Source organism: Ascidia mentula, chromosome 6 (assembly GCF_947561715.1).
Source record: "Ascidia mentula chromosome 6, kaAscMent1.1, whole genome shotgun sequence".
In the NCBI taxonomy this organism is placed as follows: domain Eukaryota; kingdom Metazoa; phylum Chordata; class Ascidiacea; order Phlebobranchia; family Ascidiidae; genus Ascidia; species Ascidia mentula.
This window is the reverse complement of record NC_138571.1, coordinates 2919871-2944625: the sequence shown is the minus strand read 5'-3', so window position 1 is coordinate 2944625 and position 24755 is coordinate 2919871. Positions and strand designations below refer to the sequence as shown.

Here is a 24755-nt window from a genome sequence, read left to right as displayed (position 1 = left end):
TATTCTCGTTGTTGAGTGTGCAGTACGCAATCGTACGCAAGATAGAATGAATTCGAAGTATAGACGGTACAGACGTCGGGAGGAGACGAAAGACACGTATAGGACACGTGGACCCTTAGAACACGGTTTCTACACAGAAGGCAATGTGTCAAACAAATACACTGCACACGTAGTTAATTACAGCATAAGGCTCACCAACTATTTGGGAACCGGGAAACTCTGGACCACAAAGACGGTCCAAGCAGTTACTGTCGCACACCTAAACGAAACAAGCAATTAAACTACAATGCGCCACTATGACGTAACAAACACAATGCTTACCGATAATTTTGGGCGACAGAAGATTGAATGCAGCTTCACGTGTGTACAAATGCAAGAGAGACACTGCAAGTACAAAGGCAGCTTCAACACCGTGCGTAAACTTAATCACATCAACAAGGGCAGCTATTCTGTTCAGCAAACTGACTTCTAAGTCATCGCAGATAAATTTGCCAAAGTTACAATTTACACATTTCGGTTATTTGGTACTTCAGTCGTTACACACATATGTACAAATAGACTCACCAGAAAATGCTCGCTCGCAACACAAAAAAAACATTTTGCAGAATGAAAATGACGTAGCACTGTGCTGCCCAGTGGTCGGACACAACAAGGACAAAACCACGTTACGTTATCACTTAAAACTTGGTCTATTATTATTACGCCATAGACCGTATGAGATTGCAACACACATTAGTGTAGAGAAAAATGCGCATTCATAGAAATCGGCAATTACTGGCAAACAAGATGTAACATACCCCCCCACAATGTACGAATCCATTTCAACACAACACACAAACACCGGACAGTAATTGCGAACACAGCTCACTCGCAACTAATCACGCATCGCGACGTCGCGGCACAATAAGCACAATTTTGCGATTGGGCGTCTCAACGCACCAGTGTGAGTCTTGACGATTACCTGACGCACAACTCCTTTCCGATCAGGAAGTTCCTCAACCACTCGACCCAGAAGCCACTTGCTCCGGGGCTGTTTGTTATCCGCCACAAGAACCGCGTCATTTACCATAAAATTGGAATGTCCACTTGCCCACTTCGATCTGGGCATGAGCGTAGGCAGGTACTCACGAGACCATCGCCTCCAAAACTGATCGGCCAGGTATTGTACCTGACGCCACCGGTTTCGATGGTAACAGTCCTTCCCCGTGAACAGACCTGGGGGCATATTCGGCGCTGCACGTTGCAGCAGTAAATGATTGGGAGTAAGGGGCTCCTCATCCTTCGGATCGAACGTCACTGGGACCAAGGGACGGGAGTTTAGGATTGCCTCGACCTCTACCATCAGAGTGCACAACCGCTCATCAGACAACGTCTGCTCCGAGAGCAGGGCGTTGAGAATTTTGCGCACAGGGCGTATCATGCGCTCCCATACCCCACCCATGTGGCTGGCAGTGGGGGGATTAAAGCTCCATGCAATTTCGCGTTGTTGCAGATATTGGTGAATCTGCTGTTGGTTCCACTTCTTCAGTTCTTCGCGCAGGATTCGCTCGGCTCCGACGAAATTCGTGCCGTTGTCGCTGAAAATCTGGTTTGGACGTACACGACGACCGATGAACCGTCGAAGGGCTCCAATAAAGGAGTCGGTCGACAATGAATGGGCTATCTCGATATGTGCGGCCCTGGTGGAGAAACAAGTAAAGATGCAACCGTATTTCTTAACCTCACTTCGCCCTTGCTTCACAAGGAAGGGTCCGAAATAGTCGACACCCACCACTGAAAATGGTGGCTTGTTGGCCTGCAGCCTCGCAGCAGGAAGGTCTGCCATCATCTGCTTCCCCAAGGAACCGTTTCGTCGTCGGCAAGAGAGACACTTGCCCAGTACGCGTCGAACCGCCACACCTCCTTTGACAAACCAGTAGCGTTGTCTAAGGGACGACCAGGTGTATCTCATTCCAGCATGACCAACTTCATCATGCTGCTACATAATCACCAGGTCTGTAACTCGATGGTCGTACGGAAGGATGATCGGATGTTTCACGTCGAAGTCGATCAATGCACGCTCCAGCCTTCCGCCAACCCTTAGAATTCCATCAACAAGAATTGGGTTCAGCTTTCCTAAAGCTCTCTTCTTCTTTGGCAAACAAACAGTTCCGTCCTTTGCCTTTGACACTGTAGCAATGACGTCTGGGAAACTGCGCCCCTGCACGTACTTCGACGACAGTCAATTGACCAATCGGCACTCTGTACTTCGAAGGAAACCTGTTGGCTAGCAACATCGACTTGTATCGGAGCATCTATACGACAGCCTCTTTTAGCCGATTCCAGGTCGAGTACTTGGCGATAAGTCGATCAGTTGGAGACTCGTTGGCGACGAGACAAACAGTTAGAGCTTCCTTCTTTATTTGAAGAAACTCGATCGGCACGTTGGACAGGTCGGGGGAAGAGGGCCATGTATCTTCTCTTTCCCAAATAAACTGGGGTCCACTAAGCCATCTTAGAAATTTGTTCACACCAAGTCAACGTGATGCTTCGTCAGCAGGGTTTACCTTTGTGCTTACATGCCTCCACTGATTTGGATGAGATGCCTCTTCAATTTTGGCCAAGCGGTTTGCTACGAACACCGGAAAGCGCTTGTTGCAGTTGCGAATGCTTTGAAGAACGGCAGTCGAGTCTGTCCAGAACACAGATTGGCATCCGACCAGATCCAATTCCTTCCTTGCAAGTTGATCCAACTTGACTGAAACAACGGCGGCCGTCAACTCCAGGCGGGGAATCGAACACGTCTTCAGTGGGGCAACACGTGGTTTACCCATCAAAAACGAACAGTGAATGCGTCCTCGCTCATCCACCAGCCTCAGGTATGTCACCGCACCATAAGCTGTGGATGACGCATCTGCGAAATGGTGCAATTCCGTTTTTCGCACCTTACCGAAACTGCTTGTCTTCACGTATCTAGGTAGAACGACATCCTTCAACCGCGATAGTTGCTGTGACCATTTCCTCCACGTTTCAGAATCCTCATCCGAAAGCACGTCATCCCAACCAAGTTGTTTCCAGCGGAGGTCTCTTAGCATCGTCTTTGCCACCACGATCACAGGCGCTGCAAACCCAAGAGGATATCATACAACGAACTCACCACTGACAGGATGGCTCTTCTGGTAAAAGACTTCGGCTGCTTTACGTCAACGCACAACCCGAACTCGTCTAAACAAATATTCCACCGAACTCCGAGAACTTTCTTGCACGACGATCCATCCAGATTCAGCTCTTTCACCGATTTTGCTCGTTCCTCTTTATCAATGGACGCGAGAACTCGCTAGCTGTTGCTAACCCACTTGGTCAAACGAAATCCCTTCCTCTTAAGCAGTGTGCAAATACTCTGGACAAAATTTATAGCGTCTGCTTCAGTTGATACAGACTTCAGACAGTCGCCGACGTAGAAATTCTTCTTTATGGTCTCGACGACCTCAATTGGAAACTCGTTTCGCAAATCTTCAGCAGCCTGCTTCAGGCAAAAGCTCGCACATGAGGGGGAGGAAGCTGCCCCGAACAGGTGAACCAGCATCCGGTGTGCCGTGGGCTTCTCAGTGGTTCTTAAGCTCTATGCCAAAACTTTATTTTTTGTAGTGACTTTAATGTCCTATTCTGTCTGTCATATTTTTATTACAGTTTCAGAACAAAAATCTTACTTTAAATAAAAAATTCCGCCTGTGCAGTTAAGTTACTGTTACGTCACAAAAAAAACATTGCGTCACAAAATACCTTTTGTGATGATTCATCTGTTTCGTCACAAACCGTTTATTGGTCCCGTAATTTTTTAGTTTAAATAAGCAAGCTTAAATTGATACATATTATGTTTTTATCGTGTTGCAGTGTTTAGCTAGCTAGCTTATTTACGTAGATCGACAAAAACACAATTGCTTTAGGCACGAAAGCGTAAGGCACAAGTCCGTTACTAAAAGGGGGCGTGATATAAAAAAGGTTAAGAACTACTGGTGTAAACTGACAGGCGTGTATCAAAGCCGATATATACTAGGGGTTTTGTACAATTATCCTACGCATTATGTCATAAAACTGCTCTAGCTTATCCTGTAGCGAATCATCGGCAACTTGGGTAAAGTTTACTGCAAACCAATCGTTTGATTTCTTGCAGACAGGTCCCGCCAAGGCCCATCCAAGTGGAACCCTAAATGCAATATGCTGCTTTGGTTTTCCCTTCCGTACCTCTTGTATGAGAAAGGCATCTGGTACATCCAAACCAATCAGCAGCAAAGCTTCACTGCAGTCAACACGCGGGAATGACAGATCCTTGATATGAGGCAGTCCGTTCAATTCTATCTTTGTGGGAAACTTGTTGGCGGAAATGAGCAAACAATCAACGGCAAACACTTTAGGGAGTTGCACAGTTGCAGCACCATCAAGCGAAGCAACGGTCAAGCCGACCCTCTTGCCCTCGCGCCTGCGACTGTCTCCGTTGACGGATTTCAGCGTCACGTTGCTCGGTTCCCCTTTCAACCCAAGCCTTTCAGTTCTTTACGCTTGCAAGATCATCGGGAAGCTCTGGATGCGCCTTGTAGGCGTCAACCGCATCAATAAAAAGCTGTTCTAAAGTAACCAAGACAGTCTCAAGCACTTGCAAGTTGCGGTGATCCTTCATCAGACACTCAGCGATGATGTATTGTCCACTGAGTCGTCGAAGACGATCAACGACAGCATCAGGAAGTGTCGGTGGAGAAACGCTTGGTTCTGCCATATTGAAAGACGAACTTGGTAAGATTGCCTTTACCCAATAGTCAAACTTGCTTTCAACAAATAGTTGAAACTTGCTTTCAACAAATAGTTGAAACTTGCTTTCAACAAACAGTTGAAACTTGCTTTCAACAAATAGTTGAAACTTGCTTTCAACAAATAGTTGAAACTTGCTTTCAACAAATAGTTGAAACTTGCTTTCAACAAATAGTTGAAACTTGTTTTCAACAAATAGTTGAAACTTGCTTTCAACAAACAGTTGAAACTTGTTTTCAACAAATAGTTGAAACTTGCTTTCAACAAATAGTTGAAACTTGCTTTCAACAAACAGTTGAAACTTGCTTTCAACAAATAGTTGAAACTTGCTTTCAACAAACAGTTGAAACTTGTTTTCAACAAATAGTTGAAACTTGCTTTCAACAAACAGTTGAAACTTGTTTTCAACAAATAGTTGAAACTTGCTTTCAACAAATAGTTGAAACTTGCTTTCAACAAACAGTTGAAACTTGCTTTCAACAAATAGTTGAAACTTGCTTTCAACAAACAGTTGAAACTTGCTTTCAACAAACAGTTGAAACTTGCTTTCAACAAACAGTTGAAACTTGTTTTCAACAAATAGTTGAAACTTGCTTTCAACAAACAGTTGAAACTTGTTTTCAACAAATAGTTGAAACTTGCTTTCAACAAATAGTTGAAACTTGCTTTCAACAAACAGTTGAAACTTGCTTTCAACAAATAGTTGAAACTTGCTTTCAACAAATAGTTGAAACTTGCTTTCAACAAATAGTTGAAACTTGCTTTCAACAAATAGTTGAAACTTGCTTTCAACAAATAGTTGAAACTTGCTTTCAACAAATAGTTGAAACTTGCTTTCAACAAATAGTTGAAACTTGCTTTCAACAAATAGTTGAAACTTGCTTTCAACAAATAGTTGAAACTTGCTTTCAACAAACAGTTGAAACTTGCTTTCAACAAATAGTTGAAACTTGCTTTCAACAAACAGTTGAAACTTGTTTTCAACAAACAGTTGAAACTTGCTTTCAACAAATAGTTGAAACTTGCTTTCAACAAACAGTTGAAACTTGTTTTCAACAAATAGTTGAAACTTGCTTTCAACAAACAGTTGAAACTTGTTTTCAACAAATAGTTGAAACTTGCTTTCAACAAACAGTTGAAACTTGTTTAAAACAAATAGTTAAAACTTGCTTTCAACAAATAGTTGAAACTTGCTTTCAACAAACAGTTGAAACTTGCTTTCAACAAATAGTTGAAACTTGCTTTCAACAAATAGTTGAAACTTGCTTTCAACAAATAGTTGAAACTTGCTTTCAACAAATAGTTGAAACTTGCTTTCAACAAATAGTTGAAACTTGCTTTCAACAAATAGTTGAAACTTGCTTTCAACAAATAGTTGAAACTTGCTTTCAACAAACAGTTGAAACTTGTTTTCAACAAACAGTTGAAACATGCTTTCAACAAATAGTTGAAACTTGTTTTCAACAAACAGTTGAAACTTGCTTTCAACAAATAGTTGAAACTTGCTTTCAACAAACAGTTGGAACTTGTTTTCAACAAACAGTTGAAACTTGCTTTCAACAAACAGTTGAAACTTGCTTTCAACAAATAGTTGAAACTTGCTTTCAACAAACAGTTGAAACTTGCTTTCAACAAATAGTTGAAACTTGCTTTCAACAAATAGTTGAAACTTGCTTTCAACAAATAGTTGAAACTTGCTTTCAACAAATAGTTGAAACTTGCTTTCAACAAACAGTTGAAACTTGCTTTCAACAAATAGTTCAAACTTGCTTTCAACAAATAGTTCAAACTTGCTTTCAACAAATAGTTGAAACTTGCTTTCAACAAACAGTTGAAACTTGCTTTCAACAAATAGTTGAAACTTGCTTTCAACAAATAGTTGAAACTTGCTTTCAACAAATAGTTGAAACTTGCTTTCAACAAATAGTTGAAACTTGCTTTCAACAAATAGTTGAAACTTGCTTTCAACAAATAGTTGAAACTTGCTTTCAACAAATAGTTGAAACTTGCTTTCAACAAACAGTTGAAACTTGCTTTCAACAAATAGTTGAAACTTGCTTTCAACAAACAGTTGAAACTTGTTTTCAACAAACAGTTGAAACTTGCTTTCAACAAATAGTTGAAACTTGCTTTCAACAAACAGTTGAAACTTGTTTTCAACAAATAGTTGAAACTTGCTTTCAATAAACAGTTGAAACTTGTTTTCAACAAATAGTTGAAACTTGCTTTCAACAAACAGTTGAAACTTGTTTTCAACAAATAGTTGAAACTTGCTTTCAACAAATAGTTGAAACTTGCTTTCAACAAACAGTTGAAACTTGCTTTCAACAAATAGTTGAAACTTGCTTTCAACAAATAGTTGAAACTTGCTTTCAACAAATAGTTGAAACTTGCTTTCAACAAATAGTTGAAACTTGCTTTCAACAAATAGTTGAAACTTGCTTTCAACAAATAGTTGAAACTTGCTTTCAACAAATAGTTGAAACTTGCTTTCAACAAACAGTTGAAACTTGTTTTCAACAAACAGTTGAAACATGCTTTCAACAAATAGTTGAAACTTGTTTTCAACAAACAGTTGAAACTTGCTTTCAACAAATAGTTGAAACTTGCTTTCAACAAACAGTTGAAACTTGTTTTCAACAAACAGTTGAAACTTGCTTTCAACAAACAGTTGAAACTTGCTTTCAACAAATAGTTGAAACTTGCTTTCAACAAACAGTTGAAACTTGCTTTCAACAAATAGTTGAAACTTGCTTTCAACAAATAGTTGAAACTTGCTTTCAACAAATAGTTGAAACTTGTTTTCAACCAACAGTTGAAACTTGTTTTCAACAAACAGTTGAAACTTGCTTTCAACAAATAGTTGAAACTTGCTTTCAACAAACAGTTGAAACTTGTTTTCAACAAAGAGTTGAAACTTGTTTTCAACAAACAGTTGAAACTTGCTTTCAACAAACAGTTGAAACTTGCTTTCAACAAACAGTTGAAACTTGCTTTCAACAAATAGTTGAAACTTGCTTTCAACAAATAGTTGAAACTTGCTTTCAACAAATAGTTGAAACTTGCTTTCAACAAATAGTTGAAACTTGCTTTCAACAAATAGTTGAAACTTGCTTTCAACAAATAGTTGAAACTTGCTTTCAACAAATAGTTGAAACTTGCTTTCAACAAATAGTTGAAACTTGCTTTCAACAAACAGTTGAAACTTGCTTTCAACAAACAGTTGAAACTTGTTTTCAACAAACAGTTGAAACTTGTTTTCAAAAAACAGTTGAAACTTGCTTTCAACAAACAGTTGAAACTTGCTTTCAACAAATAGTTGAAACTTGCTTTCAACAAATAGTTGAAACTTGCTTTCAACAAATAGTTGAAACTTGCTTTCAACAAACAGTTGAAACTTGCTTTCAACAAATAGTTGAAACTTGCTTTCAACAAACAGTTGAAACTTGCTTTCAACAAACAGTTGAAACTTGTTTTCAACAAACTGTTGAAACTTGCTTTCAACAAACAGTTGAAACTTGCTTTCAACAAACAGTTGAAACTTGCTTTCAACAAACAGTTGAAACTTGCTTTCAACAAAAAGTTGAAACTTGCTTTCAACAAACAGTTGAAACTTGCTTTCAACAAACAGTTGAAACTTGCTTTCAACAAATAGTTGAAACTTGCTTTCAACAAACAGTTGAAACTTGTTTTCAACAAATAGTTGAAACTTGCTTTCAACAAACAGTTGAAACATGCTTTCAACAAATAGTTGAAACTTGTTTTCAACAAACAGTTGAAACATGCTTTCAACAAATAGTTGAAACTTGCTTTCAACAAACAGTTGAAACATGCTTTCAACAAATAGTTGAAACTTGCTTTCAACAAATAGTTGAAACTTGCTTTGAACAAATAGTTGAAACTTGCTTTCAACAAATAGTTGAAACTTGCTTTCAACAAATAGTTGAAACTTGCTTTCAACAAACAGTTGAAACTTGCTTTCAACAAATAGTTGAAACTTGCTTTCAACAAACAGTTGAAACTTGTTTTCAACAAACAGTTGAAACTTGCTTTCAACAAATAGTTGAAACTTGCTTTCAACAAACAGTTGAAACTTGTTTTCAACAAATAGTTGAAACTTGCTTTCAACAAACAGTTGAAACTTGTTTTCAACAAATAGTTGAAACTTGCTTTCAACAAACAGTTGAAACTTGTTTTCAACAAATAGTTGAAACTTGCTTTCAACAAATAGTTGAAACTTGCTTTCAACAAACAGTTGAAACTTGCTTTCAACAAATAGTTGAAACTTGCTTTCAACAAATAGTTGAAACTTGCTTTCAACAAATAGTTGAAACTTGCTTTCAACAAATAGTTGAAACTTGCTTTCAACAAATAGTTGAAACTTGCTTTCAACAAATAGTTGAAACTTGCTTTCAACAAATAGTTGAAACTTGCTTTCAACAAACAGTTGAAACTTGTTTTCAACAAACAGTTGAAACATGCTTTCAACAAATAGTTGAAACTTGTTTTCAACAAACAGTTGAAACTTGCTTTCAACAAACAGTTGAAACTTGTTTTCAACAAACAGTTGAAACTTGCTTTCAACAAACAGTTGAAACTTGCTTTCAACAAATAGTTGAAACTTGCTTTCAACAAACAGTTGAAACTTGCTTTCAACAAATAGTTGAAACTTGCTTTCAACAAATAGTTGAAACTTGCTTTCAACAAATAGTTGAAACTTGTTTTCAACAAACAGTTGAAACTTGTTTTCAACAAACAGTTGAAACTTGCTTTCAACAAACAGTTGAAACTTGCTTTCAACAAACAGTTGAAACTTGTTTTCAACAAACAGTTGAAACTTGTTTTCAACAAACAGTTGAAACTTGCTTTCAACAAACAGTTGAAACTTGCTTTCAACAAACAGTTGAAACTTGCTTTCAACAAATAGTTGAAACTTGCTTTCAACAAATAGTTGAAACTTGCTTTCAACAAATAGTTGAAACTTGCTTTCAACAAATAGTTGAAACTTGCTTTCAACAAATAGTTGAAACTTGCTTTCAACAAATAGTTGAAACTTGCTTTCAACAAATAGTTGAAACTTGCTTTCAACAAATAGTTGAAACTTGCTTTCAACAAACAGTTGAAACTTGCTTTCAACAAACAGTTGAAACTTGTTTTCAACAAACAGTTGAAACTTGTTTTCAACAAACAGTTGAAACTTGCTTTCAACAAATAGTTGAAACTTGCTTTCAACAAACAGTTGAAACTTGTTTTCAACAAATAGTTGAAACTTGCTTTCAACAAATAGTTGAAACTTGCTTTCAACAAACAGTTGAAACTTGCTTTCAACAAATAGTTGAAACTTGCTTTCAACAAACAGTTGAAACTTGTTTTCAACAAATAGTTGAAACTTGCTTTCAACAAACAGTTGAAACTTGTTTTCAACAAATAGTTGAAACTTGCTTTCAACAAATAGTTGAAACTTGCTTTCAACAAACAGTTGAAACTTGCTTTCAACAAATAGTTGAAACTTGCTTTCAACAAACAGTTGAAACTTGCTTTCAACAAACAGTTGAAACTTGCTTTCAACAAACAGTTGAAACTTGTTTTCAACAAATAGTTGAAACTTGCTTTCAACAAACAGTTGAAACTTGTTTTCAACAAATAGTTGAAACTTGCTTTCAACAAATAGTTGAAACTTGCTTTCAACAAACAGTTGAAACTTGCTTTCAACAAATAGTTGAAACTTGCTTTCAACAAATAGTTGAAACTTGCTTTCAACAAATAGTTGAAACTTGCTTTCAACAAATAGTTGAAACTTGCTTTCAACAAATAGTTGAAACTTGCTTTCAACAAATAGTTGAAACTTGCTTTCAACAAATAGTTGAAACTTGCTTTCAACAAATAGTTGAAACTTGCTTTCAACAAATAGTTGAAACTTGCTTTCAACAAACAGTTGAAACTTGCTTTCAACAAATAGTTGAAACTTGCTTTCAACAAACAGTTGAAACTTGTTTTCAACAAACAGTTGAAACTTGCTTTCAACAAATAGTTGAAACTTGCTTTCAACAAACAGTTGAAACTTGTTTTCAACAAATAGTTGAAACTTGCTTTCAACAAACAGTTGAAACTTGTTTTCAACAAATAGTTGAAACTTGCTTTCAACAAACAGTTGAAACTTGTTTAAAACAAATAGTTAAAACTTGCTTTCAACAAATAGTTGAAACTTGCTTTCAACAAACAGTTGAAACTTGCTTTCAACAAATAGTTGAAACTTGCTTTCAACAAATAGTTGAAACTTGCTTTCAACAAATAGTTGAAACTTGCTTTCAACAAATAGTTGAAACTTGCTTTCAACAAATAGTTGAAACTTGCTTTCAACAAATAGTTGAAACTTGCTTTCAACAAATAGTTGAAACTTGCTTTCAACAAACAGTTGAAACTTGTTTTCAACAAACAGTTGAAACATGCTTTCAACAAATAGTTGAAACTTGTTTTCAACAAACAGTTGAAACTTGCTTTCAACAAATAGTTGAAACTTGCTTTCAACAAACAGTTGGAACTTGTTTTCAACAAACAGTTGAAACTTGCTTTCAACAAACAGTTGAAACTTGCTTTCAACAAATAGTTGAAACTTGCTTTCAACAAACAGTTGAAACTTGCTTTCAACAAATAGTTGAAACTTGCTTTCAACAAATAGTTGAAACTTGCTTTCAACAAATAGTTGAAACTTGCTTTCAACAAATAGTTGAAACTTGCTTTCAACAAACAGTTGAAACTTGCTTTCAACAAATAGTTCAAACTTGCTTTCAACAAATAGTTCAAACTTGCTTTCAACAAATAGTTGAAACTTACTTTCAACAAACAGTTGAAACTTGCTTTCAACAAATAGTTGAAACTTGCTTTCAACAAATAGTTGAAACTTGCTTTCAACAAATAGTTGAAACTTGCTTTCAACAAATAGTTGAAACTTGCTTTCAACAAATAGTTGAAACTTGCTTTCAACAAATAGTTGAAACTTGCTTTCAACAAATAGTTGAAACTTGCTTTCAACAAACAGTTGAAACTTGCTTTCAACAAATAGTTGAAACTTGCTTTCAACAAACAGTTGAAACTTGTTTTCAACAAACAGTTGAAACTTGCTTTCAACAAATAGTTGAAACTTGCTTTCAACAAACAGTTGAAACTTGTTTTCAACAAATAGTTGAAACTTGCTTTCAATAAACAGTTGAAACTTGTTTTCAACAAATAGTTGAAACTTGCTTTCAACAAACAGTTGAAACTTGTTTTCAACAAATAGTTGAAACTTGCTTTCAACAAATAGTTGAAACTTGCTTTCAACAAACAGTTGAAACTTGCTTTCAACAAATAGTTGAAACTTGCTTTCAACAAATAGTTGAAACTTGCTTTCAACAAATAGTTGAAACTTGCTTTCAACAAATAGTTGAAACTTGCTTTCAACAAATAGTTGAAACTTGCTTTCAACAAATAGTTGAAACTTGCTTTCAACAAATAGTTGAAACTTGCTTTCAACAAACAGTTGAAACTTGTTTTCAACAAACAGTTGAAACATGCTTTCAACAAATAGTTGAAACTTGTTTTCAACAAACAGTTGAAACTTGCTTTCAACAAATAGTTGAAACTTGCTTTCAACAAACAGTTGAAACTTGTTTTCAACAAACAGTTGAAACTTGCTTTCAACAAACAGTTGAAACTTGCTTTCAACAAATAGTTGAAACTTGCTTTCAACAAACAGTTGAAACTTGCTTTCAACAAATAGTTGAAACTTGCTTTCAACAAATAGTTGAAACTTGCTTTCAACAAATAGTTGAAACTTGTTTTCAACCAACAGTTGAAACTTGTTTTCAACAAACAGTTGAAACTTGCTTTCAACAAATAGTTGAAACTTGCTTTCAACAAACAGTTGAAACTTGTTTTCAACAAAGAGTTGAAACTTGTTTTCAACAAACAGTTGAAACTTGCTTTCAACAAACAGTTGAAACTTGCTTTCAACAAACAGTTGAAACTTGCTTTCAACAAATAGTTGAAACTTGCTTTCAACAAATAGTTGAAACTTGCTTTCAACAAATAGTTGAAACTTGCTTTCAACAAATAGTTGAAACTTGCTTTCAACAAATAGTTGAAACTTGCTTTCAACAAATAGTTGAAACTTGCTTTCAACAAATAGTTGAAACTTGCTTTCAACAAATAGTTGAAACTTGCTTTCAACAAACAGTTGAAACTTGCTTTCAACAAACAGTTGAAACTTGTTTTCAACAAACAGTTGAAACTTGTTTTCAAAAAACAGTTGAAACTTGCTTTCAACAAACAGTTGAAACTTGCTTTCAACAAATAGTTGAAACTTGCTTTCAACAAATAGTTGAAACTTGCTTTCAACAAATAGTTGAAACTTGCTTTCAACAAACAGTTGAAACTTGCTTTCAACAAATAGTTGAAACTTGCTTTCAACAAACAGTTGAAACTTGCTTTCAACAAACAGTTGAAACTTGTTTTCAACAAACTGTTGAAACTTGCTTTCAACAAACAGTTGAAACTTGCTTTCAACAAACAGTTGAAACTTCCTTTCAACAAACAGTTGAAACTTGCTTTCAACAAAAAGTTGAAACTTGCTTTCAACAAACAGTTGAAACTTGCTTTCAACAAACAGTTGAAACTTGCTTTCAACAAATAGTTGAAACTTGCTTTCAACAAACAGTTGAAACTTGTTTTCAACAAATAGTTGAAACTTGCTTTCAACAAACAGTTGAAACATGCTTTCAACAAATAGTTGAAACTTGTTTTCAACAAACAGTTGAAACATGCTTTCAACAAATAGTTGAAACTTGCTTTCAACAAACAGTTGAAACATGCTTTCAACAAATAGTTGAAACTTGCTTTCAACAAATAGTTGAAACTTGCTTTGAACAAATAGTTGAAACTTGCTTTCAACAAATAGTTGAAACTTGCTTTCAACAAATAGTTGAAACTTGCTTTCAACAAACAGTTGAAACTTGCTTTCAACAAATAGTTGAAACTTGCTTTCAACAAACAGTTGAAACTTGTTTTCAACAAACAGTTGAAACTTGCTTTCAACAAATAGTTGAAACTTGCTTTCAACAAACAGTTGAAACTTGTTTTCAACAAATAGTTGAAACTTGCTTTCAACAAACAGTTGAAACTTGTTTTCAACAAATAGTTGAAACTTGCTTTCAACAAACAGTTGAAACTTGTTTTCAACAAATAGTTGAAACTTGCTTTCAACAAATAGTTGAAACTTGCTTTCAACAAACAGTTGAAACTTGCTTTCAACAAATAGTTGAAACTTGCTTTCAACAAATAGTTGAAACTTGCTTTCAACAAATAGTTGAAACTTGCTTTCAACAAATAGTTGAAACTTGCTTTCAACAAATAGTTGAAACTTGCTTTCAACAAATAGTTGAAACTTGCTTTCAACAAATAGTTGAAACTTGCTTTCAACAAACAGTTGAAACTTGTTTTCAACAAACAGTTGAAACATGCTTTCAACAAATAGTTGAAACTTGTTTTCAACAAACAGTTGAAACTTGCTTTCAACAAACAGTTGAAACTTGTTTTCAACAAACAGTTGAAACTTGCTTTCAACAAACAGTTGAAACTTGCTTTCAACAAATAGTTGAAACTTGCTTTCAACAAACAGTTGAAACTTGCTTTCAACAAATAGTTGAAACTTGCTTTCAACAAATAGTTGAAACTTGCTTTCAACAAATAGTTGAAACTTGTTTTCAACAAACAGTTGAAACTTGTTTTCAACAAACAGTTGAAACTTGCTTTCAACAAACAGTTGAAACTTGCTTTCAACAAACAGTTGAAACTTGTTTTCAACAAACAGTTGAAACTTGTTTTCAACAAACAGTTGAAACTTGCTTTCAACAAACAGTTGAAACTTGCTTTCAACAAACAGTTGAAACTTGCTTTCAACAAATAGTTGAAACTTGCTTTCAACAAATAGTTGAAACTTGCTTTCAACAAATAGTTGAAACTTGCTTTCAACAAATAGTTGAAACTTGCTTTCAACAAATAGTTGAAACTTGCTTTCAACAAATAGTTGAAACTTGCTTTCAACAAATAGTTGAAACTTGCTTTCAACAAATAGTTGAAACTTGCTTTCAACAAACAGTTGAAACTTGCTTTCAACAAACAGTTGAAACTTGTTTTCAACAAACAGTTGAAACTTGTTTTCAACAAACAGTTGAAACTTGCTTTCAACAAACAGTTGAAACTTGCTTTCAACAAATAGTTGAAACTTGCTTTCAACAAATAGTTGAAACTTGCTTTCAACAAATAGTTGAAACTTGCTTTCAACAAATAGTTGAAACTTGCTTTCAACAAATAGTTGAAACTTGCTTTCAACAAATAGTTGAAACTTGTTTTCAACAAACAGTTGAAACTTGCTTTCAACAAACAGTTGAAACTTGCTTTCAACAAACAGTTGAAACTTGCTTTCAACAAACAGTTGAAACTTGCTTTCAACAAACAGTTGAAACTTGCTTTCAACAAACAGTTGAAACTTGCTTTCAACAAATAGTTGAAACTTGCTTTCAACAAATAGTTGAAACTTGCTTTCAACAAATAGTTGAAACTTGCTTTCAACAAATAGTTGAAACTTGCTTTCAACAAACAGTTGAAACTTGTTTTCAACAAACAGTTGAAACTTGTTTTCAACAAACAGTTGAAACTTGCTTTCAACAAACAGTTGAAACTTGCTTTCAACAAATAGTTGAAACTTGCTTTCAACAAACAGTTGAAACTTGCTTTCAACAAATAGTTGAAACTTGCTTTCAACAAACAGTTGAAACTTGCTTTCAACAAATAGTTGAAACTTGCTTTCAACAAACAGTTGAAACTTGCTTTCAACAAACAGTTGAAACTTGTTTTCAACAAACAGTTGAAACTTGCTTTCAACAAACAGTTGAAACTTGCTTTCAACAAACAGTTGAAACTTGCTTTCAACAAACAGTTGAAACTTGCTTTTAACAAAAAGTTGAAACTTGCTTTCAACAAACAGTTGAAACTTGCTTTCAACAAACAGTTGAAACTTGCTTTCAACAAATAGTTGAAACTTGCTTTCAACAAACAGTTGAAACTTGTTTTCAACAAATAGTTGAAACTTGCTTTCAACAAACAGTTGAAACATGCTTTCAACAAATAGTTGAAACTTGTTTTCAACAAACAGTTGAAACATGCTTTCAACAAATAGTTGAAACTTGCTTTCAACAAACAGTTGAAACATGCTTTCAACAAATAGTTGAAACTTGTTTTCAACAAACAGTTGAAACATGCTTTCAACAAATAGTTGAAACTTGCTTTCAACAAATAGTTGAAACTTGCTTTCAACAAACAGTTGAAACTTGCTTTCAACAAATAGTTGAAACTTGCTTTCAACAAATAGTTGAAACTTGCTTTCAACAAACAGTTGAAACTTGCTTTCAACAAATAGTTGAAACTTGCTTTCAACAAATAGTTGAAACTTGCTTTCAACAAACAGTTGAAACTTGCTTTCAACAAACAGTTGAAACTTGCTTTCAACAAATAGTTGAAACTTGCTTTCAACAAACAGTTGAAACTTGCTTTCAACAAATAGTTGAAACTTGCTTTCAACAAACAGTTGAAACTTGCTTTCAACAAAAAGTTGAAACTTGCTTTCAACAAACAGTTGAAACTTGCTTTCAACAAACAGTTGAAACTTGCTTTCAACAAACAGTTGAAACTTGCTTTCAACAAACAGTTGAAACTTGCTTTCAACAAACAGTTGAAACTTGTTTTCAACAAACAGTTGAAATTTGCTTTCAACAAATAGTTGAAACTTGTTTTCAACAAACAGTTGAAACTTGCTTTCAACAAATAGTTGAAACTTGTTTTCAACAAACAGTTGAAACTTGCTTTCAACAAATAGTTGAAACTTGCTTTCAACAAACAGTTGAAACTTGTTTTCAACAAATAGTTGAAACTTGCTTTCAACAAATAGTTGAACTTGCTTTCAACAAATAGTTGAAACTTGCTTTCAACAAATAGTTGAAACTTGCTTTCAACAAACAGTTGAAACTTGCTTTCAACAAATAGTTGAAACTTGCTTTCAACAAATAGTTGAAACTTGCTTTCAACAAACAGTTGAAACTTGCTTTCAACAAATAGTTGAAACTTGCTTTCAACAAATAGTTGAAACTTGCTTTCAACAAACAGTTGAAACTTGCTTTCAACAAATAGTTGAAACTTGCTTTCAACAAACAGTTGAAACTTGCTTTCAACAAATAGTTGAAACTTGCTTTCAACAAATAGTTGAAACTTGCTTTCAACAAATAGTTGAAACTTGCTTTCAACAAATAGTTGAAACTTGCTTTCAACAAATAGTTGAAACTTGCTTTCAACAAATAGTTGAAACTTGCTTTCAACAAATAGTTGAAACTTGCTTTCAACAAACAGTTGAAACTTGCTTTCAACAAACAGTTGAAACTTGTTTTCAACAAACAGTTGAAACTTGTTTTCAACAAACAGTTGAAACTTGCTTTCAACAAACAGTTGAAACTTGCTTTCAACAAATAGTTGAAACTTGCTTTCAACAAATAGTTGAAACTTGCTTTCAACAAATAGTTGAAACTTGCTTTCAACAAATAGTTGAAACTTGCTTTCAACAAATAGTTGAAACTTGCTTTCAACAAATAGTTGAAACTTGTTTTCAACAAACAGTTGAAACTTGCTTTCAACAAACAGTTGAAACTTGCTTTCAACAAACAGTTGAAACTTGCTTTCAACAAACAGTTGAAACTTGCTTTCAACAAACAGTTGAAACTTGCTTTCAACAAACAGTTGAAACTTGCTTTCAACAAATAGTTGAAACTTGCTTTCAACAAATAGTTGAAACTTGCTTTCAACAAATAGTTGAAACTTGCTTTCAACAAACAGTTGAAACTTGTTTTCAACAAACAGTTGAAACTTGTTTTCAACAAACAGTTGAAACTTGTTTTCAACAAACAGTTGAAACTTGCTTTCAACAAACAGTTGAAACTTGCTTTCAACAAATAGTTGAAACTTGCTTTCAACAAACAGTTGAAACTTGCTTTCAACAAATAGTTGAAACTTGCTTTCAACAAACAGTTGAAACTTGCTTTCAACAAACAGTTGAAACTTGTTTTCAACAAACAGTTGAAACTTGCTTTCAACAAACAGTTGAAACTTGCTTTCAACAAACAGTTGAAACTTGCTTTCAACAAACAGTTGAAACTTGCTTTTAACAAAAAGTTGAAACTTGCTTTCAACAAACAGTTGAAACTTGCTTTCAACAAACAGTTGAAACTTGCTTTCAACAAATAGTTGAAACTTGCTTTCAACAAACAGTTGAAACTTGTTTTCAACAAATAGTTGAAACTTGCTTTCAACAAACAGTTGAAACATGCTTTCAACAAATAGTTGAAACTTGTTTTCAACAAACAGTTGAAACATGCTTTCAACAAATAGTTGAAACTTGCTTTCAACAAACAGTTGAAACATGCTTTCAACAAATAGTTGAAACTTGTTTTCAACAAACAGTTGAAACATGCTTTCAACAAATAGTTGAAACTTGCTTTCAACAAATAGTTGAAACTTGCTTTCAACAAACAGTTGAAACTTGCTTTCAACAAATAGTTGAAACTTGCTTTCAACAAATAGTTGAAACTTGCTTTCAACAAACAGTTGAAACTTGCTTTCAACAAATAGTTGAAACTTGCTTTCAACAAATAGTTGAAACTTGCTTTCAACAAACAGTTGAAACTTGCTTTCAACAAACAGTTGAAACTTGCTTTCAACAAATAGTTGAAACTTGCTTTCAACAAACAGTTGAAACTTGCTTTCAACAAATAGTTGAAACTTGCTTTCAACAAACAGTTGAAACTTGCTTTCAACAAAAAGTTGAAACTTGCTTTCAACAAACAGTTGAAACTTGCTTTCAACAAACAGTTGAAACTTGCTTTCAACAAACAGTTGAAACTTGCTTTCAACAAACAGTTGAAACTTGCTTTCAACAAACAGTTGAAACTTGTTTTCAACAAACAGTTGAAATTTGCTTTCAACAAATAGTTGAAACTTGTTTTCAACAAACAGTTGAAACTTGCTTTCAACAAATAGTTGAAACTTGTTTTCAACAAACAGTTGAAACTTGCTTTCAACAAATAGTTGAAACTTGCTTTCAACAAACAGTTGAAACTTGTTTTCAACAAATAGTTGAAACTTGCTTTCAACAAATAGTTGAACTTGCTTTCAACAAATAGTTGAAACTTGCTTTCAACAAATAGTTGAAACTTGCTTTCAACAAACAGTTGAAACTTGCTTTCAACAAATAGTTGAAACTTGCTTTCAACAAATAGTTGAAACTTGCTTTCAACAAACAGTTGAAACTTGCTTTCAACAAATAGTTGAAACTTGCTTTCAACAAATAGTTGAAACTTGCTTTCAACAAACAGTTGAAACTTGCTTTCAACAAATAGTTGAAACTTGCTTTCAACAAACAGTTGAAACTTGCTTTCAACAAATAGTTGAAACTTGCTTTCAACAAACAGTTGAAACTTGGTTTCAACAAACAGTTGAAACTTGCTTTCAACAAATAGTTGAAACTTGCTTTCAACAAACAGTTGAAACTTGCTTTCAACAAATAGTTGAAACTTGCTTTCAACAAATAGTTGAAACTTGCTTTCAACAAATAGTTGAAACTTGCTTTCAACAAATAGTTGAAACTTGTTTTCAACAAATAGTTGAAACTTGTTTTCAACAAATAGTTGAAACTTGCTTTCAACAAATAGTTGAAACTTGCTTTCAACAAATAGTTGAAACTTGCTTTCAACAAACAGTTGAAACTTGCTTTCAACAAACAGTTGAAACTTGCTTTCAACAAACAGTTGAAACTTGCTTTCAACAAATAGTTGAAACTTGCTTTCAACAAATAGTTGAAACTTGTTTTCAACAAATAGTTGAAACTTGTTTTCAACAAATAGTTGAAACTTGTTTTCAACAAATAGTTGAAACTTGTTTTCAACAAATAGTTGAAACTTGCTTTCAACAAACAGTTGAAACTTGCTTTCAACAAACAGTTGAAACTTGCTTTCAACAAATAGTTGAAACTTGTTTTCAACAAATAGTTGAAACTTTTTTTCAACAAACAGTTGAAACTTCTTTTTCAGGGCTTTTTTTCCATGCAAAGATGTCCTGTTTAAAAATTCGTTTTAAGTGACTGATTTCATCCTTATCATAAAATTTCAACAAAGCCTCTTTAAAGCGCAGCATAAGTTCTTTCAGTGTCCCTGTACGATATTACATGTCCTACCTTTGAGATTTTTCCTCATTCAGACAAGAGAGAGTGTAGTTAAATTTCTGTGACTCACTTGTTACATCACAAGAATAAACAATCTTTTATTAAGATGGCAAAACTTGACAGACATGAAAACAGCAAATACAGAGTTGACTTCAGAAATTGAAATAATGGGATCTACCCAAAACTGCAGATGCAGGCCTAGCGATCACTGTATAACTTTCCTAATAGTATTAAAAACATTAAAACGTCTTAAAAGCTTGTATCGTGTTTACTGCAAGGAACTGAAGATGCCCTTGGGGCGAAATATATATTCCTGATCAAAAGCCAGGCTGATCCTGTACAAAAAAGCTACTGCTTTTTTTAGTACTATACAGAGTTGAGTTATCATTTTAAACGTTCATGTACAACCTTAAGCAGTTCCGGAGACAGGCGTCTAGGACGACAACTGACAGGGTAGCCTTTAGTAATAATCTTATGCTTCACTGTGTGTTGAACAGGCTTACCAAGAGTTGAGTTATCATTTTAAACGTTCGGTATCGAAATAGTCAGAATGGCATCGATTTTTTTTAGAAGCAAAATTTTCAAAACTATCTATGTTACAACTTCCAACAACAAAACTGTCAATGCATTCAAGAACTTCAGTCCAATAGGGAAGACCATCATTCGAAAAAAGTCAGAATGGCATCGAGTTGAGTGATCTGATCTGAATGAATCTTTGACAATGCATTTTTGCACATATATTACATTGGTGATTTTGCCTTAGCACTATGGGTTACCAAGCAGATCCGTTTGGCCATAGTGCGCTCCACAGGGGTTCGTCTCTGTTGTTTGGTACTCAGTATAGGGTACCCAACGGATCGACGTTGACCGGAAGGTACCACAAAGTGGAAATAAGTGTGCCCGCTAGTGTAAAAGCTAGCACAGTGCACGTTAACAGCTACACTGATGAGATCTTACAGGTCGAAACAGTGCGTGTACACACCCTGTCTGCAGCTCTCCAACATCATGGCTTTTTTGCACATATATAACATACCTTATATCACGATTAAGCCAGAATACCATATGCGCATGTACGCGACGTAATTAAAGTTTGGTACAAAATGTAACAAAAAATAACAATGAATAATAAAGTTCGATGCAGGAGCCCCCAGGTTCAGAAAAGGTTTTGTTAGTGGTTGTCAGCTGATGTACATGCGTCATGGGTGCAGCGTAATTTTACGTTACATGAAAACGTTTGAATTATGGACTAAGGTTGCATGGCCAGTTTGTCATTTTTCGAAATCTCTCTCCATTGGGTTGTGGGTAAAAGCATTCTTAGGTAGCGTCTTGTCAAGCGAGTTTTATTTCAAAGTGTAGCGATAGCAACGGTTTTGTATTCATGTGATTCGTGTGATATTCTTTCCCAACCGTTTTAATCGTTCCGAATGTCTTCACGAAACAATCGTATCGATATATCGTTCGAACGTACCGTAGCATTCTAGTGTGCGCTGTAGTTCAATGGAGATTGTAGAACTGTTGCAATAGTAATCTGTAGACATACTCGAACAAAGAATGGTTAAGTTTCCTAGGCATGTTATCAGAAAATATTTTTTATTAATATAACGTTAATATAACTTGTCACGTATTCTTTAAACGTTTTGCGTGACAAACAGCATTGGTTTTGTTGCAATGAAGCAAGTGACATTTTATTCAAGCGCTGCGATAACAACAAGGACAGAAAACCTGAGGATAATATATAAGGACAAATAATAATAGCTTGGAGTATTGTCATGGGTCAAAAGTTCGAATTAACAATGAAAAAAACAAACAAGCTTTATTGAGAGTTACCAGTTAATGTTGAACACGAAGGTAAACACTGTGGATATTTAATTGGCCTGCGGTTCACAGCATGGTATACAGGCACCGAGTGCCGACTAGCAGTTGTTGATTAACCGACAGCCTGTTCTGACACACACTCGTCAAAATTTTTGCCAGCGAATCTTGTTTTTGCAACTTATGTCATAATACGCAAATCATATTCATAACCGAATATGAATGTGTTTTTTAAAAATATCGTGTACAAATATCATGTCGCTACCTCGTAAAGTGGCCGAGTAACGCGCGTTCAAACTTTTGTTAACTGGCGATTTTTTTTGTCAACTAACATCCCTCTGGTTCGTTATATGATCAGTAATACTCGGTAGTAATGCACAACACCTTAATGCTGTATAAGCAACAGTACATAATGGGTTGGAAAAATGGTAGCTTTCAAGTGTTGTCAGCTAAATGTGATTGGCTTAAACTGGTCACATGACTTTATCACTGACGACGTCAAAAGGAAGTATTTACATGCGTCATATACAGGCGTTTAAGATGTGATCCATGCAAACAAACAGTGCGAGAAAACTGTGGAATACAAAAGACACTAAAATTCCACACAGAAAGTAGAAACAACAGCTGAACGAAAACACGTGGTCGAAGTTAAGATTACGTTGATGTCCGGTTTAAACATTGTCAAAGTGAAGAAGTTCCACTCAAAAACTGTGTATGTTGGATATTCACACATTGTTATTGGGTGCTGGTGATTACTTGAAAAGACTTCCCCAATCCATGACCTTGTCTCTCACCTTCAGAAAAGTTTATTTTGTCTCCTCTTTTTTTACATTCCAACCAACATCCAAACTCTCCATCTGAAAATAACAACAAACATCATATTGGTTTAAAATTAATAAAACTACCATGAGGATATTCAATTAATTCCAAGCTGTTTTTTGGACAACAAATTCCACAAAGAGAAATAATTTAATTCCTCAAGTATTTCCAAAAGATCAGCAAGTTTCAAAAAGTTGCATAAAAATAATTGTTTGAAGGCACAAGTGAAGAAAAGTTAGCAACTAAACGCAATTTATGCTAACAGTAACCTGGGGCGGCATGATGAGAAGTTCAACGTTCGTTAAACAACCGAGCTCATTAAAATTGATTTTAACGAGGAGTTTACGAGCGAGGAACGGAAAATGATTTTCCGAGCACATCTCGTTAGGACCTCGTACAAGGGCGCAAAGACATCTAGAGAGAATGTGTCAATTTACAGGAGAAAAAGACTTTTGCGTCGCCTTAAGTACTATGTTTCTGAATACTAGTTGCGCAATTTGACATGTTGCGCATATGCGGTATAGAATCTTGAATTTACCCCACAATATTTTGTTCGTTTACATCATTTAGGTAAGTTTACGATAATATTTCCCCATAAGATTGAAATTCGTTACCCAGCGTGCATTTAATTTTTTCAGTTAAACTAGGATTAAATTCACGCGCTAAGTTGCGGGGAATAAGACTTAAAGCACTGCCAGTATCTAGAAGAAAATTAAGTTTGTGATTTTTATCAAAAATGGTGAAAATGCTAGAATGTTTTTCGACGCCCCTGACATTATTCACCCTTAATGAGGGGGACGCTTCCCGTTTTTCTGATGATTGAAAGAAAATGGCGGAATGCAATTATATGCATGCGACCAATACCTGCTGTGATAATAACACAAGTCGGAAGGTGGCGCCTGTGAGAAGCGCGGTCGTTGGAAGTCCCGTCCGCCATTAAAGTTTGTTTGTCTCGGGCGTGGTCGAGCAGTAAATTCTCGGCGCTGTGGTGGTCGGAAATCGTTGTTGCGTGCGGCAAAGACCTATGATATCCGCCATTTTGCCCTCTTGGTGCCTGAAATCGGGGAGTTGCAGAAGTTACAGTTTGAGCCGATTTTAACGCCTGTAACTCTTCGGTCATTTCCCTTTGACGCCTCTCTATGTTATCATTTATTACCATTTGAGTGCTGGCAAAAATGTTTTTGGGATCCGAGACATTATGTGGAAGATGCTGTTTATTAACTACTTGGTGTGACTGAAACTTACCTGGTTCGCTAATAAACATTATGTAATCAGTTTTTTCATCCAATAAATCAACTGACAAACCATAGTCAGGCCCCAATATTATATTGATCTGTCATAAAACAACTTTTTTAATAATTTTTCCGCATATTGACTTAAATCTTGGTAATTGCCCAAGAGAACTTTCATGCGATTTAAAAGTACACTTGGACGCTTATTTTCCAGCTCAAGATCGTGAAATAATTCATGCACTTCAGTAATGGGGTTACTATCAAATGCCTTCTAAAGCGCCTGTTTTAAATCACCATAAGAGCAACGACTAACCTTACCCAGAATGACGTGACCAACCCGTTGAGCTTGTTCTTGATTGAGGGAAGAAATGGTTAAGTTGAATTTCTCGTCGTCAGATGTTATTTGATGGTTCTGAAAAATACCTTCAACAGTCGCTAACCACAACTTTACAGCATCTTGCCACATTGAGGGCAATTTTACTTTCGCTGCCATAGGTGTGAAAGGTGCAGTTCGGCTAGGGGGGGAATGCGATGCGGACACACCAGGATAACAAGGCGTTGAAAACGGTGGCTGCCCCCGAGGCAAAAACATGGATGCGACCTGGTCATTAATTCCATGGAATGCAAAATAACTTAAACGAGGCTGAGCTGTAGAATATGAGGATTGGGGATTTGCAGTGATCGGTCGAATAATCGCCTTTAACAATGCGGCGTGGCACAGCCTGTAGCATTTAAACCGCAACCGAACAAATCGTTACCTTGCAAATCATCAACATCATCGCTGTTACTCGAACTCATGTCTGCCTGAG

General features: G+C 35.2%; 1 protein-coding gene and 1 pseudogene across 1 annotated transcript; both read right to left on the bottom strand.

Moving 5' to 3' along the window:
* Nucleotides 1–874: 874 nt before the first annotated feature.
* Nucleotides 875–2276, bottom strand: LOC145906876 (uncharacterized; annotated as a pseudogene).
* Nucleotides 2277–21786: 19510 nt separating this feature from the next.
* Nucleotides 21787–24729, bottom strand: LOC145906209 (uncharacterized). Its single transcript, XM_082993632.1, has 3 exons — nucleotides 24260–24729; nucleotides 23579–23768; nucleotides 21787–22752 (listed from the first exon to the last, which is right to left on the bottom strand). The coding sequence occupies exons 1-3, from the start codon at nucleotides 24536–24538 to the stop codon at nucleotides 22631–22633; spliced, it is 591 nt and encodes a 196-aa protein (XP_082849758.1). The 5' UTR covers nucleotides 24539–24729; the 3' UTR covers nucleotides 21787–22630.
* Nucleotides 24730–24755: the final 26 nt, after the last annotated feature.

Coding starts and splice junctions, on each gene's coding strand:
- LOC145906209 (XM_082993632.1), bottom strand. CDS start 24,538: ATGTTTTTGCCTCGGGGGCAGCCACCGTTTTCAACGCCTTGTTATCCT. Junction 23,769..24,259: donor GTCACGTCATTCTGGGTAAG/GTTAGTCGTTGC, acceptor CCCCGATTTCAG/GCACCAAGAGGGCAAAATGG. Junction 22,753..23,578: donor TTGTGTTATTATCACAGCAG/GTATTGGTCGCA, acceptor TGTTATTTTCAG/ATGGAGAGTTTGGATGTTGG.